General features: G+C 36.4%; 1 protein-coding gene across 5 annotated transcripts in view; it reads right to left on the bottom strand.

The window, feature by feature from the left end:
* Positions 1-6,154: 6,154 nt before the first annotated feature.
* The window catches only part of PDE1A (phosphodiesterase 1A), a 329,201-nt gene continuing 311,996 nt past the window's right edge, over positions 6,155-23,359 (bottom strand). For 2 of the 5 annotated variants that reach the window (XM_049615392.1, XM_049615405.1), the window contains 2 exons: positions 11,979-12,095; positions 6,155-8,884 (listed from right to left, as the gene is read on the bottom strand). In XM_049615392.1, the coding sequence (XP_049471349.1) occupies positions 12,022-12,095 (74 nt within the window). In that variant the 3' untranslated portion in view covers positions 6,155-8,884; positions 11,979-12,021. Of the gene's footprint in view, positions 8,885-11,775; positions 12,096-23,359 lie in introns of those variants that run through there. The other 3 variants (XM_049615396.1, XM_049615401.1, XM_049615393.1) reach the window with 3 other exon arrangements.

Raw genomic sequence — 23,359 nt, 5'->3', positions numbered from 1 at the left:
AAGTCTTTATTCGCTTTTGAGAACACTTAGTAGTCTAAAAATTAAAACTTGATCTGAAGACCAGTGATGCCTAAGATGGGAATTATACTATTAATTATACTTACTAACTATACTGTACTAGTACAATTATCCTGGACTCTCATAGGATAGCCAAGCTTGAGCTACCTATTTTCATGGTCAGTATAAACAGACTTTTCATGGGAAGCAGTTCAGTGGGACAAGTATTAATTGGAACCAATTGATATCTAAAGGAGATTTTTAAGAACAATAATTCTTACAGTATGGGCAGAGAAGTATTAAAAATTAGACATTGTCACCATAAGCTCCCAAAAGCTATTTTGGGGAAAATGTAATTGCCAAAATCAATAAATTTTTACTTAAGTCATAAATAAATCTGCATGCTTGTTTTCCTATTAATTTATTAATTTTTACAAACCTGTTCCTTTCATTGTGTAATGTGGAGTTAAAATATTTTCCATTGAGAAATATATATATGAATGTGTGTGAAGAATTTACACATATGTGTGTATACATGTACATATGCACATGTATATATAAAAAATATGTATGCAAATGCATATATATATAATTGCACTGATATAAAAAAGGAAACTTTTATTATAAATTTTTATTTTTAATTTTGAGACAGAGAAAGAGAGAGAGAAGGACAGAGAGAGAGAGAGAGGGAGAGAGAGAATCCCAAGAATGCTCTGTGTTGTTAGTGCAGAGCCCAATGTGGGGCTCAAACCCACAGACCATGAGATCATGACCTGAACCAAAATCAAGAGTCAAAGGTTCAGTGACTGAGCCACCCAGGCATCCTGAAAGGAAACTGTTTGAAAGAGAAGATAAGTGTAACCCATTTGCTATTAAAGAACAGAGAATTAAAACCCTATTAAAGAAATACTTCCCTAAATTCTCACTTCCATATTATCTTTTGTTAAGGAAAGGCTAAGTGAGAATGGAGGGAGATGTCCAGAATAAACTAGATGAGAGGAAGAAAGCGAGGACATCCTGACAGAAGGCGAAGAGCTGGCGGTAGCCAGGCGGGAGGTGGGAAGAGAAAGGCAGCCAGGGGCTGAGCTAGAGGCAGGGCCAGCTCCTTCTTCCTCAGGGTCCCTGGCCACACAACTTGCTTTTAGTAGGTTCCTGCCCAGGCTGCCAAGTCATCTCCATCTGAATGTGTCTTTGGCACCAGGGCTATTTCTAGCAGCCCTTTTCTCTGTGGTGGGTTTAAAGATTATGGTTTCAATGTTGACCCACTTGGCTTCTAGATTGCATCTGATTTACCACATTTAGTGGACGTGTCTGTTTATGGGCAATTTCCTCATTATGAAAGGTCCTCTCCTTTTTTTGTTTCCTCCAAAGAAAGACCTTTTTGTTTTGCTAATGAAGGTTCTCTGAGATCTGTGGAGAGTGCAGGGGTGTGTGTACCAGTAGTTCTTTTTTAAGAAACTGCTATTGTTGCTCCTAAGTGCACCTGGATGTCTAATAATGTGTTTTATTTAACAAGCCATTTAGGAAGTCTAAAGGTTATTGTTATTTTAATCTTTATGCTGATATTTTTCTTAATATTTGCATTAAAAAATTTCCCCTAGAATTAAACGTCTACATGACCTATATCAACATACACATCAATATAAGCATCTGTCCATAGATGTATACACTAATATTTCAATCTATATCTCCATCTATCTCTGTCTATCTATAGCACAGATATTTTGCCTTGCCTGTCCTCCATAAAGGACATTAAACACTGTGGTTAATGATAATGCACCCTCTACTATAGAATGGCCAGCCTAATCTTTACATGGAGAAATGTCCCCATCATGTGGACTCTTAGGATATTGCTACTGAAGTTAAAACCATGCTGTTTTCTTGCAACTATAATCATGAATTAATTTTTTTTAAAAAGGAGGATGATTCCTTTAAAGGAGAATCTTGGTAGATTCTTATTTTTATAGCTCATACTATTTCAGTATAGGAAAAATCTGTGTCAATATTCCCAGCATCTTACATGGGCCATTTCATTTCATCATTCCCATGATGGTATAAGATAGGTACTCTTACATCTCCATTTCATAGATAAGAAAATTGAGGCTTGTCTAAGATCACAGAGACCATGGCAAAGTCTGAAATGAGGGTCAAATTCAGTCCTTGGATGAGATATTTCTTGCCTCAGATCCTTCACATAAAATCCAACAAGAAGTAATGGTAAATGGATTAATATAAAAATAATGACATTAATTTATGTTAATTGAGGGCCAACAGGATGTCAGGTACTGTCCAGATCCTTTAAATATTATTCTTTATTATCTTGCCATTTGACTTTGCCAAAGTCTTCATGGTGAGAGGTTAGGAAATGTTAAGGTCAACAGCTACCAGCCGCCAAAGACATACTGTGAATTGAGGTCATTCCTGCTTCAAACTTGCATGGTTGCCACTGTTAATCATCAAGGCTATTTGAAATCACCTAGGAAATGTGAGCTTTGGTAAGATTTTGTAAGATTAGCAAATCTGGTAAGATTAGCTACAATTAATATACCTCTGCACCAGCAGACCCATCTCCCCAAGGGTAATAGGAGACAGATGGGGAGATCCTAATGTTTCTGTCATATAATTCAGGTTTGCTTTTAGTAGCTATTAAGTATTAATTAAGAATTAATGCACTCCCCTTGTGCCTGCTCTGAGAAAAAACACAAATGGCTTTTTAGAATTATGTCGATCTAAAGTGCTTGACGAGTGAGTCTCATTTTGATTGAATTAACTAGAGATGTTATCTGAAAAGGATTAATTCGATCCCATATCAAACACATAAGACGAACAAATACAAACTTTTCCTTCCTGCCTTCATTCATTATATTTACTTATTCCACAAATAGTTACCGGACACCTACTGCGTGTTAGGTTCAGGGCATCCTGACCTTAAAATCTGACAGCAGCTGTATGACTAGAGGAGCTCCGGGATTCAGGCAGGGAGGGGTGGAAGTTCCGAGTTCACCTGGAAGAGGGTCTAAGGCTCCTGACCAGGGAAATGAGAAAAGGCTCTCTGGGAGAGCTGGCAAATGTGCAGACCCGTGGAGGAAGCGAGCACGGCGACTGGGAAAGATGGCGAAGATCCTTGCAGAGGCGGCACCCCATGCAAAGGCAGACCAGAAATCCAGGAACAGAGCGAATGGTGAAGTGAACCAGACAGCCCGGGGTTCGACTGCGTGGGGCTCTGAGTGTTAGGGTAAGGAGTTTAAAGTTTACCTGTAAACCAGTGTTTCTCAGAGTGAGCTCTCCGTCCTGCAGCACTGGCATCACCTGGGGCCCCCACGTCACACCTACCGACTCCGCATCCCTGGGGCGTGGCCTTGGCAACCAGTAGTTCAGTAGCCCCACCGGGTGACGCTGCCACAGCGGGTGGAGAACCCGTGCGGTGCAAGCCCTCCCAGACTCCCGTGTGTGCCGTGAAGGGGCAACGCTGATCTCCCCAGACCTCCTCGGGGTCAGGCAAACCCCACCCCCACCCCCCGGGGAAGCTGCAGTCCCTGGGAGTGACTGCTGCCGGCACAAGCATCCTCATTCTTCTACTCTAGGGTCCTGAGCAACTTGGATCTGGGGGGGTGGGGGGGAAGCCCTGTGGAAAGCCGGGACAGGCCTGTGGGCCAAAAAGGCTTCGTGGCCTGTTTTTGTCTGACGCCCCACCCCGCAAGCTGAGAATCACTTTTACATTTTTAAAGGGTTACAAAAGAAGGGAAGGAAGAGGAGGAAGAAGAAAAAATGTTGAGGAAAGAAGAGGAGGAGAAACACTGTAATGGAATATGGCCTCCAAAGCTGAAGTATTCCGTCTCATCCTCTGCAGAAAAATTTTGCTGACGACTGGTGTAGACGAGGAGAAACTGTTTTTGCAGAGAAGAAGCAATAGGTCCAAACAATGAACTAAGGAACAGAAAAGAAAGAGAGAAAAGAACTGAAGGCAGAGAAGCCAAATATGGAGCACAAGGAAGACAGTCAAGGTGTAAACAATGCAATGCTCTTTGAAGAGAAAGACTGGGGCTACAGTGCTTACACAAGTAGATTGTTTTAAGGCAGTTGGCCCAAGCACCATGCTATAGTGAGTTCTCAACAACGGAGGAACTCCCAGTCTGTCCGGTTCAGCCGTCTCTCAGGGGTTGGTTTGGTGTCATTTTTGAGAGTAGTGATACGATGAAAGCATGAACTCTGGAGCCTCTTGTCAAACATGAGAAAAAACCACCTCATGTTTGAACGCTCTGTGGGCATTTAGATTCATCTTCCTAAAATTTAGTTATTGTCTCAAACAATGACATGTACAGGAATCACCCAGGCATCTTCTTAAATGCCAATTCCAGTTTAGGTCTGGATGGGGCCAGAGAGCGTTTACTTCTAAGAAGTTCCCAGGTGGGCGGTGGGGGCCACACTTTAAGTAGCAAAGGTCTGCACTGAACACCAGTAGGTTATTTGAAGAACATGCTTTTCAGGCCACATATTAAGCATGCAAAGTAATTCTGTCCACAGAAATCAAAGGCACCTTCTCTGCTATAATATATGATTCAACTGTTCTCCAAAGCACACCACTCTCGCTGTTGGTCACTTGGAATTCTGCTCACTCCAAGTGGTAGGTTTTAAAGACAAGTATCTGGATATAGAATGAAAGGGAGAATGGAATAAAGGGGAGAAAAGACAGGCAATGGATATGGTGGGTGAAGTGAACAGAGGCAGTCTAGCTTCATGGTTTGGGGACTCACACTCCCTTCGACTTCAAATCTGGACTCTTTCCCTGATCAGCTGTGTGATCTCAAATTATTTCACCCTCTGCCATGACTCCTCACCCACAGCTGGGGATAACAATTTCTTAAAGAGTACTTATGGGAGTAAAAGAGACAATGTCAGAAAATAATGTAATGCCACAGTGAGACTATAATAAACACTAAATAATTGTAATGTTTAATTGTCAGAGATAAAAAATATATATCAGCTTCAGATTCAAAGGAAGCTCTCCAAACATTACAAGAATTAAGCAAATAGCCTAGAAATTTATTAATGTTACTAAAGGATAAATGGCTCCTAAAGGAGCTTTAAATATGCAATGTTGGTCTATATATATAGGACTTGTATCTTAAATATTTGGGATTCCCTCCGAAGTAATAACATGTATATAACGTGGGACATTATTAGGTGTTTCTTTTTGACTCTAAACTATATATTGTCTTTATTGCTCAAGGCTTGTACTAAATGGTAGATAAGCTTTGTAATATTTAGAAAAGCAATTAGACGACCAGAGGCTTCATACAGCTTCCAAAGAAGATATGTATTTTATATCCACATTGTATTTCAGAATTAAAATATGCCCTTTAAGAGCTTTTTGCTATGACATGGAAATTTATCAGGGAATCACATTTAAAATAAAAGTTCAGTCAAATGTCATATATCTGATGACTAGATACGTTTTTATGTTTTAATTGAGTGATTTGGCACCGTGGAGCCAGAGTCTCAGAGGTGACACGGATTGTACCAATTACTCTTAATTCATTTAGTTGACACTCTCTAGGTCTGCACCTTAATTCGATGTTCTTTGCTTTTTTATTACTCTCAACTGTTACCTTATCCACATGGTTCTTCTTCACACAGCTTTCCTTTCCACTGTGCTTCTGCTCCGCCCCACAGAGATGTAGTAGAAAGAAAAAGGGGTTGTTGGTGACAGAGAGACCTAGAAGCAAATCCAGTCTGGAGTCCACCACTTGGGACCTGCATGGCCTAAATGAGGCTGTTTCTCTGAAACTTGATTTCCCTACTCAGGTCAATACACACTTTGCTGGATTATTGAGAATTAGAGATAATATGTGTTAAGTGTTTACACAGGGGCTGCTCATAGAAAATAGGCAATGAACATGAGCTTTGCTATTATTTGTTAAGTAAGTATCAACTCATGTGCAAGCTGTTCTAAGTCTTCTTAGAAGCCCTGAAGATGGATGCAATTTTTACCCTCCTTAATATCCACAGGTGCATTTTACTTGCACCTGGTTACTTTTCTGTGTGGCATTTTGGTTATTTATGTGTATGAATTATCTCTGCTATAAGATATAAAGTTTATAGAGAAAAGATTCAGGTTTCCAGATTCCTATATGCAACATGCATCTAGCCAGGAGCTTGTAAATAATAAATGTTCAATGAATTCTTCTATTAAAGAAAGAGCAAAAATCATTTTCTGACAGAACATATCAAAACTCACATCTATCCGGTATTCCTGATTTCTCCAACTTTTCAATGCCCCACCAAATTGAATTATATCAGACACCAAATGTTTCACAATATTTTCCCTCAAGTATGATTTATTTAACAATCATATGTAATAGGAAATACAGAGAACTACAGTAGAATAAAAACACAAGAATTGTAGCTTGTCAAGTTAAAAATTAAAACAGCTACTGGTTAAATAAAAAGGCGCATGAAATTGTTGAATATATGTTGTGGAGCTGAGGATAAAAATGCAAAGCAGGACATCCAAGATGCAGCGGCCTGACTCATTGACCCTCTCACCCATCCCTGGTGTTTGCAGGGGGATGGGCACTAGTAACCTCCACGCCCACTCCCTCTAGTCAGCACTAGTTAGTAGCCCTCTTGGAAGAAAAGAAAGAACAAGGGAAGTGAACAGGGGAGGAAAAGGAGGGAATGGAGAAAGGAGGGGAGATTAGAAAAGGAAAAAGCGTATCAACAGCGTGACAATTCTTCTGAAGTGGAGCGTGTTTTCTCCACTCCCTCTGGAAATTCAGTCACAGTGCTTTATAAGTTAAATAACCTGGGAAATTAGGTGAAAGCCCATATACAGACACTGATGAATTCATTATATTTCTCAATTTTTGTTTTCGTAACAAAGCCTATAGATCTTATCAATAGAAACAAAATAGACAAGTTTCCTATGACAATTGAGAAGCGATGTTTCAATTTACTTCTCCCTGGAGAGATTCTCTAGCTTTCCCGAAAGACAACTGGCTCAAATAAGAACAAAAGTAATTACACTTCCCAGATAGTCAGATTCTATTTTAAATGCAGAATATTTTCTAGCTGGTAAATAGCTACTTTTAAAAAGACTTTGAAAGCAGTAGTTATAATGTCTTCATAAATAGAAATAAAAAGTCCATTTTTTTAAAAGACAAAAAGTCACCATGATGTACATATCTATAAATTTCCCCCAACATATCATCGTAGATCAATTTGTACTGCTTACATTTAAAATATCAATTGCATTATAATGTCTATGATACAATTCAGTTATTTAGCTCAGTTCTACACAAGATTCAGGTGAAACAAAAATTAAGGACCTTATTCACAGAACATTTAAAAGCATTTTATGCACAGTCTATGCATAAATATATCTTAAATTAGAATGATGCATACCTAATATGCATATAGAATATGGCTTACACATTAAAGGAGATCTAAGTTGTGGGTTATAAAATCCCACCACTCAGACTTAAAAGCTTCTGATTCTATCAATTTCTAAAATATTGCTTAGCATCATGGAACCCAGGAAAAAAAGCAGGTGCAACAGAAAACTCATTGGATGGATGGACCCTCCTTCACTTTATTCTTTAATTGATGGCTACTCTTGTTTTTTTCCATTCAGTTTCTACCTTTCACAAAAACAGATTCATCGCAGGATCATCGACGTGTTCGCACAGTGAAAAGTTACAACACCTAATTGTGCTTGACTTTTCTTGTCAGCTAATAACAAATAAAAGTAGTTCTTCAGTTTGGAGCAAAGGAAGGGCTCTGCACATGCTCAGGCAAAACATGACAAGGAAGCAGAGTCTCTAAGAATTGCAGTTCGTTTCTTGTAGGAAAATTATAAAGTCACACCCAATACTATTATCTTATTATCTGTACAGAAAAGTGTGGGCTTCCATCTTCATAGATATTTTTGAGTACAGACACACACACACACACACACACACACACACTTCTTGTCACTTATCCCTTGGCCTGTAATATATTTTGTTGTGTCCTAATGGCATCAACACCCCAGAAGGCAAATTCCATTCTGAGCACTAACATCTGTTTCCAAAAATGGCTGGAGGTTCTTGTTATCCCAGAGCGTAGGTAATGTGTGACTTGCATTGTGATGACGCCCGTGTGGGTGACGTATCAGTGCTCTGAAACCACAGAGATGGAGGCAAGTTGGTCCAGTGCTTCCAGGGACAGGTTTCACTGCAGTTTCCCAGCTTGACAGTTACAACGAAGTGGTCATTAGGTTGTGGGACCAGGGTAAAGCTCCAGTGTCATCATGGGGCTTCAACCACAGCTTCTGAACAGCTCCACCCCTCATGCTGTTCCCATGTATTTAAAAGAGGGACAATCTAGCCTGTTCTTCAGAGCTACAAAAAAATTTTTGCCCCTAATTTTGTTTTGCTTTCCTTTTACTTAAAACCTTGAAATATTTGTAATTACACAACTCTGCATAAAACAATACATATGAAAGTTAATTTTAAAAATGCCTCATCTTTTGCACATGTATCACATAGTCACCTATACTATTACCGGTTCAAAGTGATGACAATTTTAAACTATCCAACTTTTGTCTTAAAAATTTCCTTAACTTGATTGAAAAAGCTGGATGAAAACAACCAACACATTTCCTCCAAGACTGTCTTTTGGAGGAAAGACAATGGCAGAAGCACTGACCAAGAAAAATGGCAACTTTGAATGTGTTTGTTTGGCCAGAGTTACTAGCTCAGAATTTATGTTCTTCTTATTAGTTCCTTATATAGGAGTCCATTAAAATGGCTGGATCCACGTGTGTGTTGAAAAGGAGAACATCGCTTTGTGGAAAGTTGAGGATTTAGGATGTTTTTGTCCCGTTCTCATTATCCTGAAATAAAATCTAAATGAAAATGAAGATCATGTTTTAGTCATATACATGCATCAATTACTGTGTGGTAATATCACATTGGGCTTCATATACCTTGTCAGAAATAAAGGATTTATCAGTATATAATATATATTTGTTTTATACCCATTGGAATTCCTGTTATTTCGTGTGTGTGTGTGTGTGTGTGTGTGTGTATGTTTTATTTCTTTAATTCCAGCAAAAATTTGGATTCCTTGGGTCAGAAGTCACAAACTCAAGTAGCTAAAAACAAGCCTGGAAGGCAGTATAAATGAGGTAAGTGGGCCTGTGTGAATGTGAAACCAGTAGAGTCACAAGGACTGTGGTGAACTAATGAGCGTAAGTCCTGCTTAAAGATATTCAAAAAGATATTTCAAATCAGTGTGGAAGTCAAACAAAGCAAATGCAAAACTAAATCTAGACCACAACACATTAGGTTCTGACCTCTTCTTGGATAGTACTCTCAACATTAAAGGGAACACTTCCCTCCCAATGAATACCAAATCTGATATTGGTTTGCTTTTGAAGTGCCAGAAACCTCTCATATATCCTTCAAAGAAGACAGTATAATAAATTATATGTCCACACCTTTTAAAATCTTTTGAAATAATAAAGCAGCAATGCATTGTACATCCAATTCCAATCTCATTCACTTGAATTAACAAAATCATTTTCAAAAAGTAAGCAAAACAAAATAGTTTTGTGGATAGAAATTTCTTAGAAATAGTAGCGAAGTTATGCAACAGTGTTACAAGTAGATTTCAAAGGTTGATTTCTTGCTCTAAGTGTAGTGTTGCACATTGATTTATGGGGCTTCATCATGGTGCACGTTGAATTAGACGTGTTTCCTGGGAAAGTATCTCATACTGGGGCCCACACACTGAGAATGCAGCAGGCAATGGCTCTCAGAGATATAGCCAGGCTTCCATAAGATCTAAATTTTCCATGATGGCTGCCAGTGAAAGAGTAGCTATAGGTCACAAAGAAGGTGTGGTTAATATGCAAACTAGGAGCCTGTAGGCAAAATCTGACCTCCACACATATTTATTTTGGTCTACATAGTGTTTCAAAAAGTTTTTGAGTCAACATTAAAAATGGAAAGATTTTTTCCTAATTAGTGCATGGTGAAAATATGTTGGATGCAAAGACTGGCTAGCTGCAGCCTTTAGTCAGGTGTGCTGTGCCCTTTCTAGAAGTTTCCAAGGCTAACCACTGCTCTCACCTTCCAGACAGTGGGCCTGAGTCATAGTTATCAGTTGTCACCACTCCTGTTGGTTTTTTACTTCCCTTATATTAGAGACCTGCCTATTTCTTGAAGGCATATAAATTTCACCTATTGAAGGCCATGATTTCTGGAAGACTGTGCTCCAAAGGCAGAGTTTTCTCCAATTGAGAGGAAAACTACAGGATTTAGTTAGTGCTGATGGAAAAAAAAAATGTCTAACAGCTTGCCTGAGTTTAAATACCACTGTTTAGTTTGAGTGGGTCTCAAATCTTTCCAGCTTTGGAGCCTTTTTAGTTGAAAAACAAAAAAAGAGGCTTCAGTAACTTCCAGTTGAATCCCATTGAAGTCTTTTACTGATGAGATGCCAGAATTTTATAGATAATTTTTTTTTTGCCTGAGACATCTTCACAGCTTAAATAGTCAGCTTTACAAATGTACTGGTGACCTGTGTTTCCTACACACAATTTTTGGAAAATGTTCATAAATATTCCAGTTCCATATCATAAATACATAAGAAATGCTGATTTTTAACTTTTTTCTTTTGAAGCTACTTAGTGTGCACTGGTCATCGAGTAGGAATGAAGACTCTTGCTTAATTTTGTTTCACTCAGTTTTCTAATGGAATTTATTTGACAGAAACCTTTTTGTACTTACAACATCTATAAATACTCCACTGAATTTAGTTTTTCCTAAAACATACTTTGAGGGTATGTTGTATGTCATCAGAACTTAAGGACTCTTCTGAAACAGCTGTGAGCTCTAAAGTAAAAAATTTATAGTTTGGGTGGAGGGATGAAAAGAAATTGCTGTAGCTAATATGAGACAATATGTTAAAATTGTTAAATGTAGACATACATCGGTTTTAGTTGCTGAACACCCACTTTGTGGGCTTGATATCTACCCAAGCTTCATATGTAAAATAGGAATCACAACCACCGACTCTGAAATTGTTAAGAGAACTAAGTGAGATACTATATATGTAAGATGTTGATCACAGTGACGGACACTTGATAGTTGGTATTAAGGAAACTGTTATCAAGAAAAGACAGTCTTACAACCAACTCAAGAATACTGAGAGATAAATCATCTTAAAATCTAACCACAGTTTAACTCTTTCATATCTAAAGCAACATGTGAGGAGCTACTGATAACATTTCAACGACTTGGTATATGGCACTCAGCATTTTCTCTCTTGCGGCCATCACCCCCAAGAACAGGACTCATTATAGCACGTGGGGTTTGTTTCTTACTTAAAAAGTAAAAGGAAACACTAAGACATCTCCACTATAATTACACAACCTTCCCTTCTAACAGCTTGCACTTCCTCTGTAGGCCCAAGACAATGGTTCTCAACTATAGTGTACAGAATTACCAACAGACGGGATTATTAAAAATTCAGATTTCCAAGGCATCATTCCCAGAGTTATAATTCAATCTATGATTTAGTAGATCAAAATCAGACCCCAGAAGCTGAATTAAAAAAACACTGATGCAAACAAATGTCTATAGATTTTAGCAAATATTGATGTCTGTTTCATAATATGTACTTGCCTTGTTATCACCCAATGTGAACATTCATATTTCCTACGTGAAGTAGGAAGAGAAATCAGGATTAAACCTCTCCACAGCCTCCAGATTATTAATTTAAAGGATTAAAAGGTCTCACTAAGTATAATTTTTATTGATGAACAAATTAAATTCTTTGAAAAAATAAATATTTAAGATTTTGCTTCAGAAAACAGGAGAAACTTTTTCTTTTTAAAGATTCCAGGAGGGCATTGAAATAAGGTAACTTTGCCTCTAATGATATCTACAAGCCATTCATTTCAAAAATTATGTTTCTTGCCTAAAAAATAAAATTACCTCTCATGTTTAACATGACAGAAGCCTTTAAGGTATTTCAAACCTATGAGTGTGTATCAGCATGTTTTTCCTCAGCATTTACTAGGTCTTCTGAGTTCTTATGAAGATCAGGTTCACCTAAAACACAAGCAAACAGATGAACGGAAACAAAATAAGCCTGTGGAAAAAAAACCTCATGAAGTCAGGAATCTGAAGCAAATAGTGAGTGTTGAAGACTCCATTTTGCAATGGGTTTTGTGGCACATTTCTCCACGGTTACCAAACACGTTCTTTTCAGACTGTGCATTTAAAGAGCACAGCAGGTCACACTGTGGTAGTTACACAACGTCATGAAGTTGTAGTTTAATCTGGTAATACAGAACTGAAACTCATGAGACATGCTTAAACATCTACTAAGTCAAACATAAAAATTGTGCATGTTTTTTTCTTGATATTTTTAAATCAAAACATGTTGTTTCAAACAACCCTTCTACTGATCAGTGTCCTTTACCATACATGGCTTAGTTGCTAAGAATTTGAACACATGACTATTACAGAATAGTAATTTTTAAGATAAGACATGATCTGCCAAAACAAACTAATGGAATTTACAGTCTCTGAATCACTCACCATTTATATATACCTTGAAGAAAAAAATTAACATGGAAAATATGCCAACATTTCTAAAGAGGTTGCCTAGAATCTAATCTATCAAAAATAAAAACATAAAGCAGAAATGTACAGATAAAAGAGTCTTATTATATGGAAAAGAAAGTAAATAAAATAACCAATTTCAATTTTGAGCCAATTACTCAAAATACCTTAATATTCAGGAAATAGTCATATATGATGGCATGTTCTTTCTATTTGAACTTAGATAAAAAATACACTAACAAGTTAAGCATCACACCAGTTATCTTTGAGATAATTCCTTTTATATATACTGTAAGACTGTGTCATCTCAGTTGCAACAGATTTTTTATTGAGGTTATAAAATTAATGAACATATAAGACTTATGGGGTGTTTTCATGAAGCAAAATTATTTTGTCTCCTGCTTTCTTTTTAAAACACTCAAAAAGGGAAAGTTATCTTCTGTCCCAGGATGAAATTTTCAGGTAGTGTCATGACTTTTGCAATCATTCTTGCATAATATAAACATTGCCTGATCACGTGAAGTCGCCCAAGTCTTAACCAACATTAGAAAGTCTTGTCACCTATATTGCACATCAATCTTAAAACAAAGATCAAACAAAGATCATAGAAGATCCCTTTCCAACCTTGAGTTTGTGGCAGAGTCCAGAAATGGTGTGCGTTTGGGGACACATGGTTGGTATTTCTTTCTGGGTCATTCTTCCCCAATTGGCCACCTTAACTCCTGAGCTGGAGCAAGCGAGAGAAAGGGCTGAGAGGAAAAGCCAAGCTCCTACTCGACCAGCACACTGTAGGATGGCTCCACACTCACTAGACCTGGCAGGTGTTGAAAACTAATTCTTCTATGAGCACATTCATGGGCTCTTCAGGGACTCTTTGCCAGGGACCATGGCTGGAGACATCTCACCACCTTGCAATGGGCACATGAAACTCTGGTTATTTACAATGTTGACAGCCCCCTGGAAATTTATAGTTGCATTTTTAGCTTCTGTGTGCTAAGGTCCTTTCATCCTTCCAAATAGGGATGGGCCACATCTGAATCACATGAAACACTCACGAAGCAACTGTTGCCATAAATTACTTGAGGAAAGACTGAAACCTACATAGATTCCCCTCATTTGGCTCATCTGTCACCAGCTAACCCTTTAGATCTCATGTTTAAACAAAACTCCATTCCCAATATCTCCTGAGGGTCCTGGTGCAGCTCTCTTCTCTTGATTTGACGTAGAGGGAAGCATTTCTACACCTCTCCCAATAGCTGATAGCTTGTTAAAGAAATTCTACTCGCAAATCTTTTTTCAACCATTAACAACCTGACCCTTTCATTTGTTTGAGTTGGGTAAGGATTATAAGCATCCTATAATTGGCTTTGAATCTTCTTTGAAATTCCTATCTCACAGGTTTTATTTCTGACATTTTAGACTCATGGCTTAAACTTCTGATTTAGTATTCTGTTACTTAGGACTAAATTAGAACAGAACAGAATGAAAAGAACAGGCTGAATTAAAAGAGGAATATAAGTAATTCTCTGGTTCTCAAAATTTTGAGAAAAACTTTTACAATGGGCAAAAAACACTAAGGAAAAGGAACTTACCAGTAATGAAAGTGGATATGGAACAAAATCACCAAATGGTAACAATACAGCAATTACAAGCTAAAATTCTTGTTAAAACCAGTCTATATGTATTCTAACATGAATGTGTTGTTATATTATTTGTTTATTAAATCATATGTGATCTAGGTAACAAAGAGTATAAATTAATGAGTAAGAATGACAAATTTTATTATTATTAATAATAATATTAACAGCAGCAGCAAAAAGAGTAGTTAACATTTAGGGAATATTTACTCTGTGCTAAGCACTATGCTAAATGCTTCATACATTTTATCATTTAATCTCCCCAACAATTTTTATTACCCAGGTTTATATATCAGCTAAGGAGCAGAGCTAGGCATTCAACCCCAGAGTCATGTACTTCACTACTAAACCAAAGGGTTTGGTTGCACAGTGCTAACTCCCAGACCCAAAGGGGCAAATTTCTATTGGATTTGAAAGAGTGAAAGCATTCCTTGTTGCCTAAACAACAATGGCAAAGGTTCAAGTTGAGAAGTGTAAACATGCTATTTTTCATCTTCCTGCTCTGACAAGCTATTAGGATTCAAAATTCAGTTCTTCAGAGATGAATAATTTGATAGCAAGAATTGTGAGAAGCATTTTCTAAAGAATAAAACTCTTTTTACTGCCACTCTGTGTAGTAAAACCTACAGTAGGAGACAGACTAAGAAGGACTCAGATGCCAAATCCTATATTCAGGGGAATTTCAAAGCAAAGTGCTGCAAGAAAGAATCAAATGTTTTCTTGCTATACCATGGAGGAGAGATAATAGAGATTTGTGACTCCAGGAGCAATGAGAAAGTATTCAATTTAAAATTCAACACAAATATGTGACTGAGGTGCCTATTCTTAAAAAACCAAAAGTTGTAAATTAGTGAAAACCCTATTATAATTTTTGTCTTGATGATTTCCAACTCTCCACCCTGCAACACTATAGTCAACCATCCACTGTAGATGTTAAGGATCTCAAATTGCACTGTTTTCCCTGCATATTCATCCACACCAAGAGCAATGAATTGTTTCTAACCTAAAGACTGCAAACATCACAAGTTTCCTAATTTTTAGTGTTTATGATCCAATTCTTTAGTGAAGAGAAGACTGTTTTTGTATGAGTTTCCATCTAGAGAAGAGTCAGGAAAGCGTATGTCCTTTGATTCTGTTCATTTTTCCCATGGAGACAAAAACCACTTGAATCTACGTCAAGCTGAATACATAATTATCAGCAATTAGATACCTGCTAAGAAAGCATATTCGGCAAATATTGGTGGTATGCATATTCCAAAATTCTAGGAGTCTTTAGATGTCCCTGATAATAGACTATAAACATTATTTGACAAATTTGTAGACTGGTTGAATTGGGGATACCAAAACCCCAAACAAGTAATTTTTTCCTCCATCTTACTTAGCTTTAAGTCATAAGTCTTAGAGGGCTTAGTTGGTAGCTATCTTGATTAAGGTTCAAAAATCAGCCAAAATAGAAATCAGTCTCACATATCTAGCTATCCTTTAACCTGGGATGAAAAAGGCTAGTGTTCTTTAAAAATGCCTTCCATGCTACTTTCTTTCCTCTCCTATGTACATGCTCCTATCTAACTTAGGCTGGCTATGATGAGAGGCTATTTGAAAGGATGTGTGAAGAGTGTCTCATCTACTTGTAGTTTTTTTTTCTTTAAGTAGTAGTGAAATAAATTGCTTCTCTTGGTCATAATGCAAATTGCTCCTATTAAAGTACACTTATAAATTGTAAATACATGCTTTAAAATAAAAGCACTTTAAGCAATTAGTTACACAGCACTTTATTGATCCACAACATTTAGCTAGAATTGTGGGGAGTAGTACGATCTCTAATCTATAAAGACTCATATAACAGGATTAGCCTCATGATGGAGATGAATTTATTTAAAATAAATCATAGGTGCTTTATCATTTCTACATTACTAATGCCAAAACTATTATCTTATTCTTGTTGAATTCCTTTGATGAGATTTCTATTTCTTACCAATGTCTCTGGGTTTTTTTTAATCAGCAGACTTGCTCCGCATATGTTATAGAAGCCTAGCCCAAGATGGAAGGATGGGAACGTAGGACTCTTCTGAACGAATCCCACGTCCAGAGTAATGAGTTTATTGTACTGAATTCTTTACTTCCACAAAAATTTCCTGATACAAATAAAAATTAGTCAAAGCTTCCAAGCTTACTCACTACCAATTGTCTTGCTAAAGAATGGGCCTAGGTTGGGTTTTGAAGAGGTTATGGAAATGAAGTTTGAACATCAGATTTTTTGTTTTCACCATTTCTTCTTGAAGGCTTATATTTTAAACTTTAACTGAAGAGATCTCTTGGATTATTTTTTATTTTCCTTATTTTTTCATAATTTCTTCATAGAAATTAAATATATGTAAAAAAAGATACAAAATTTCAGCTATAAATCTTTTTTTGCATGATTTCTAGGAAATCCCTAGATTCCTATAGTTAACAAGGGAACATTATATTAGCCAAACCATGAGCAAGAGTCCCAGAAGGAGTAAACTCAGAATTGAAGAATAATTCATCTAAACTCAGGCATACTTTGAGGAGTAAAAATATTAATGTTAATAGATTCTTTTAGGAAAGAAGTGAATTGCTGTAAACTAAGTTTGTTGGGTTAGCTAAAATCTTCTTCTTCTTCTTCTTCTTCTTCTTCTTCTTCTTCTTCATTTTTGGGGCCTTTAGGTCTGCAGGATACTTAAAAAATTTTTTTTTTCTTAAAAGGTTATATGCCAAGAAAAAATAAAGGCAAGTAACTTAAGTGGCAGAATCCTCAACAGAAAGTATTTAGATAAAGTTTGTTCATGTTCAGCTTTTCCAATTGGGCCACTATACCCACCATTCAGAATAAGCCACTTCATTCCTTCACTCACTCCTGCAGAAAACTGGTTGAATTTGAGACATACTTTGGAGAGATACTCTATAGATAATTTTGATGGATTAATTAATAATGGAAAGGTGAGGGGCATCTGGGTGGCTCAGTCAATTACATGTCTTTGGTTCAGGTGTTGATCTCATGGTTTGTGAGTTTGAGCCCTGCTTCGAGCTTTGTGCTGACAGCTTGGAGCCTGGAGCCTGCTTCAGATTCTGTGTTTCCCTCTCTCTCTGCCTCTCCCCCACTCATGCTCTGTCTCTCTCTCAAAAATAAATAAACAAAAGTTACAGAGAGGGAAGGAGGCAAACCATAAGAGACTCTTAAATACTGAGAACAAACTGAGGGTTGATGGGGGGGGGGGGGGGGAAAGTGGGTGATGGGCATTGAGGAGGGCACCTGTTGGGATGAGCACTGGGTGTTGTATGGAAACCAATTAGACAATAAATTTCATATAAAAATAAATAAATAAACATTAAAATAAAAAAAAATGGAAAGGTAATAGAAGAGTCAAGATCAAATCACCATACATCAATTCACTTGATATTTTAAAAAAGATTTTACTTTTAAGCAATCTATACACCCAGTGTGGGACTTGAACTCACAACCCTGAGATCAAGAGTTGTATGCGCTACCTACTGAGTCATCCACTTGATTGATGGAATTGATCCACTGCATATTTTCTCATGAGTTAAGCTTTATCTCATATCAAATTGTTATGATCAAGCAGTGTTTTCCCATAATATACTTCTTTAAGGAAGCCTTCTATAAGATCTCCATGTAGTTTGGAGGCACATATATGAGCCCAGGAGAGTAATAACAATTACTGTAGAAAACACTAAGTTCTAAATACTTTATATGTATAAACTCATCTAATCTTCACAATAGCTCTTGAGATAGACATAAGTTTTCTGATCCTCACTTTAAAAACTGCAAATTGAAACAGAGAGATTAAGTAACTTGCTCAAGGTTACATAGCAAGTAAGTGATGGGACCAGAATTGAATAGATAGTCGAGGCCCAGAGTTCTAGATCCTAACTGTACACTATGCAGCTTTCCTGGGTATAGTTTATTTAATAGCCGCTATGTTTTTGTGTTTCCTTAGTATGAGTTTATGCCTTATCTTTGAAATTAAATATCATGGTAAATTATAGCCTTTTTTTCCAAAGGCAGAGACAGAGAATAAGAATAAAAAAATGTCTTCGTGAAAATATGTTCTTCAATATTAAACACAAGGACAGTCTCAGCTAACTAATTAATTGGGGTGTTCCCACTAGTCAACTACAATTAACCATTAGGTCAACTGTTAAGGAATCACAGTAAAGAAAGTATATAAGAGCAGTTTTAAAAAACAACAGGTTTTTCAGGGTGGAAATAACTGGGCTAATCTGACAAATGGAATTATATATTGTACAAGTCATTCTCAAATCCCCCCCCGAAAAAACAGTATATGAAGCCATTTTACTCTTGCTGTTCACTCCTACTATAATGCTGTTAAACACTTTTCAAAAATATCTGTCCCTTAAAATTTTTATCAGTCATGTTTATTTAATGGCAGAGAACTATTAAGACATTTGTTCAGAAAAATGGTAGAATTAATTAAAAAACACAATGAGTTTATGGAAGTCACATTACCTTTATATTACCTAAATACTTGATGTTTTAGAAAAGGGACATCAAAGTGAAAATACAAGCTTTATTGCAGATGACACAGTGATTAGATGCTCAAAGAAAATTTATTGACACTCAACATATTATCTCAGTAAGGAGAAATGCTACAAAATGTCATTTAAACCAATATTTGAAAGCATGAAGATGCTGGGGTAGCCATAGCAGTTGAACTATGTCAACCAAAGAATTTGTAGCTTTTATTTATGTGGTTAGTGATGCCACTTGTGCAATCTGCAAAAAAACAGGTTCTTTTTCTCTCACAGGGCCAGGTAAATTTCCAGCAGTGGAATGAAATCTCCAAGTCTTTTGGTCACATTAGAGCTGCCACCATATGTGAGGTATTGTTTAAGGATGTTTACTGATCAGGAAAAGTTAATGCTTTGAATTGATTTTTGCTTCTGAAAAAAAAGGATACTCATTTAAAAAACCTTGAGACAATATTATCTAAGAGTTGGAATAATTAAACTGTACCTTAGCATTTATAATTATCCATGTTTGTAGGAATTGTGGAAAAATTAAGAAGATAAATATAATTGATATTTTTTCTTAATTTTCAATATATTTTACTTTTGCTCCTAAAACCTTTTGTGACTTTTGCATTCATCAGTTGTGATACTCAAATGATTCTTTTTTCGTTTACTTTTTTTTAGTTTTTTAATTTTTTTTAGTTATATATATATATAGAGAGAGAGTCAGAGCATGAGTAGGGGAGGGGCAGAGAGAGAGGGAGACACAGAATCCTGAAACAGGCTCCAGGCTCTGAGCTGTCAGCACAGAGCCCAACATGGGGCTCGAACCCATGAACTGCAAGATCATGACCTGAGTTGAAGTCAGACATTGAACTGACTGAGCCACCCAGCCCCCCCCCCACCTTTTTTTCTATTTCAACTTATTTTTTTTCACCATTTGATTTATCGCCTAAAAAGCCGGGGTTCTAAAGGAGCTCAATTCTAGTTGATTTCAAGTAGAGCAGATACCCTCCGAATCTAATAAGAAGCTATCTTGAAGGACATTAATATTGTCTACTAACAAATAGTATACAAGTATTAGGATATAGGACTATATTATATAAAGAAATAATATGGAATCTGTGACTTATTTTAAAAATAAAAAATATAATTATACTTCCTTTTCTTTTATCTTCTTCCTAGTAATGTATTTTAATAATCCTAACAAAAAATCAAATTCTTTGAAGAAATAGAGTTAGAGGGACCAATGCCCTTATGTAGGTAATAACTTAACTTTCAGGTACAACTGCATTCTATCAATCCTTAATCTACTGAGAAAGCATTGAGAAAATCATTAAGCTTTTCTTATGTGTGTATCTCATAAGTTATGGTCATGTACAATATAATCCTATTTTTTATAATTTAATATAAATATCATAAGTAATTTCCTTAACTCAGAAACATTTGGTAAGCTCATAAACACTATGACAAAGTATAGGAAGACATTTTTGGCTGAATATGGGTTTCAGAACAATTCTTAACTCATTGGAGGTTAAGTTTCTTCCCTTTACTATTTATAAGACTTTATATTGACTATGTCTCTAGTTTAGGAGAGTTATAGAAATATATTTTTAAGGAAAAGAATATCGTACACTGAAAACATATACTGAAACATAGACACTGACATAGGACTTATATTTATTCATTTGTATATAAATGCAGCATAAACTGTGTATGAACCAATATATGTCCTAAATTCTGAGTGATCCAACTAAAATGATGGTAAAGACAGAATTAGCTGAAATTGTTAAGCATAACAATGAAATAGTGCTCAAGAAAGAAAAACAAATGCTTTGTAATACTCACTAAGGACCATCAGAGTGCCCTTAACAAAACAAAAAGAACAAGAGGCGTGCCTTGGATGGAGAGGATCAGTGGAACCGTCTGGAAATAACTTCTTATATCCTGACTACATCCAACTATGGATAAAATCTCAAAGTTGCCCCAAGATAAATCGGCTTCATTTCCAAATTAAGTAAAGAGCACATCATACCACTTGTGCTCCTACCAATACAGATCTCACCTCTGCTTGTACTCATCCCAGTACCCAGGTGAAACCATTTCTTCATCATCCCTGAGCCAGCTCATAATCACTAGAGATGCAAGCCTGCTCCTTCCACCTTCCTTCTAACTTCTATTGTCCATGTAAATACAAGCGGAGAGTTCACACACTCTTCAACAATATCACTTTAAAGTGCCCCTAAGTTCTGCCGCTGTTACAGTTTCTCTATCAACTAACAGGTTGGGCAAGACTTCTGCTCTGGAAGAAAATTTAGAAAATGTAAATAAACCAACCTGTCACAACCAGCTTCTAGAGGATGATCTAGAAACTATCCAGAAGGTTACTGGCTTTGATTTGAGATGAACGAAGCACAAATCCCAGTCTTTTCCAAAACTAAGTGTATGGATTTAGACAATTTAAGTTCTCTGAGCCACAGTTTTATCAGAGTACAACTCCTACCTTGTGAGGTTGCTGTAATAAATGTATAAATGACCCATGGGAAGGTAAATAATGTAAAATTTCACTCCCAAATTCATAATTTCCAACATTTTAAAACAAAAATGTCTATGGGATATAAGTACACATTTGAAAGCTCATGGGATCAGTTGTGTTGAGATAAAAATTATGCTACTCTGGGGTAAGTTTTCACAAAAAGTTGTTACTTCTTTCTGGATTTACTACTGTCATGATACTATTTTCTGTGTATTATATGAAACTGAAAAGGAATGAGGAAGATCCATATGTAATATGTGTACAAACCTGTAATTTGGACAATTTACATGCCCCTCACAGACCTCAGTTTTCACATTGGTAAAATGGTGATAGTACCTAAATCACAGGGCTGTTTGGGGCGCCTGGGTGGCTCAGTCTGTTAAGCATCTGACTTCAGTTCAGGTCATGATCTCACGGTTTATGGGTTTGAGCCCCACATCAAACTCTATGCTGACAGCTCAGAGCCTGGAGCCTGCTTCAGATTCTGTCTTCCTCTCTCTCTGTCCCTCTCCCACTTGCCTTCTGTCTGTCTCTCTCTCTCTCAAAAAAAAAATAACATTAAAAAAATTAAAAAAAAAAGAACTCAGTATATTGTCTGGCAAATAAATGTGTACTTAGTAGGAAAGGAATCTGCATTCTCTTTAGCATTAATACCAACATGATTACAAAAATCACTTACCATATATACTGTAATATACAATATTGCATTTTAAGATATTTCAAATATAAAGAACAAATATAAAGTTTAATAATGAACCTATCAATATATTAAAATGTCATGTTAATCATAATGTAAATTTTATCTTTCAAAAATTTTAATACTTTCCCATCATTTTTAAATATTTCCTTATTTCTGGTGGGAAAATCTTTCAATTTTGTGTTTTAATTTTTCAAGCAATATTACAAGACCTATTTTGGAAAACTTTTTGTTTCCTGTTGAGAAATCTATGACATTTTCTAGCAAAATTGATTTTAAATGAACCTGTTTGACTAAAATATTATATATTCAATACATTTCAAATAAATTATAAAATGTGCAAAGATAAGAAAATATTTAACTTATTAGTAACTCATATGATGATCTGCTGGTTACAAAGGAAGGCATAGATACAGTGATTAAGGTTTTAAAAAAATGTCCTGATGCTGATAGGAAATAAAGCTTTTTATAGGAATGCTAATGAAGTTGAAGCCTCTAACTGAACCATGGTCATCTGAGACATGCCTAGGCATGTGTGAAGAACTATAGATATCATTTTAGACCGATAGTCAGGCTTTTGTTTTGTTGAATGGGTTCTTTTGAGGCCAGAACTAAACTGTTCTGTGCAACTGAGGGAGTTTTAGTGGCAGAGAGGGGAAAGAGAGGAGCTGAGGTCGTGAATCAAGAGCAATATAAGACTAAAGGTTTTGGAGACAGAACAGAGGTGAGTGGTGACAAAGTGATTTATCTTTTGCTCAGAGGTATAATGTTAAGACAACAAAGCTTTCAATGTGCTTGGAATTTGGAATTATTGGGAGAATATGACAAAGTCTATATTGCACAAAGTAAAATTAGAGCAAGTGAATAGTTTTTGGGTGTCTGAAAACATTGCAAGTATAGACATTGTGCAGTGGACTTTTGGGGAATACTCCCACATTTAGTTTCCCTTTTTCCATTTATCAGTTGTTTTTTTCTCTTTCGAGATCTTTTAGCTAACAAAAAATATATGGTACAACATAGTGGGTAATGTCATTTCAGTTATAGGGACTCACCACTAAAATCAGAGTTTTATGAAATGGAGTCAATTCTCCTCTACCCAACAGTGACCAAGTTTTTACCTGGCCTTGAGCAGGAACTAGAGATCTAAAGCTGAATATCCCATGAATTCTGTTCTCCAAAAAAACTACCAGCTTGTGTTTGGCACATAGTAGACCTAGGTAAATATTTTTGTAGTGACTTCATTAGTAGTTCTCAACTTCTTGTCAGGTTCCATTAAAGCAACTTCTTGCTTTAATATGTGCGACACATTCTAATCACAATATCTTATAATATGCAGTGGTTCTCATGTGGAGAGATGGTGCACACC

The sequence above is a fragment of the Panthera uncia genome (assembly GCF_023721935.1).
Source record: "Panthera uncia isolate 11264 chromosome C1 unlocalized genomic scaffold, Puncia_PCG_1.0 HiC_scaffold_3, whole genome shotgun sequence".
In the NCBI taxonomy this organism is placed as follows: Eukaryota; Metazoa; Chordata; class Mammalia; order Carnivora; family Felidae; genus Panthera; species Panthera uncia.
The sequence above is the reverse complement of the archived record's forward strand: the minus strand, read 5'-3'. Positions and strand labels throughout refer to the sequence as shown.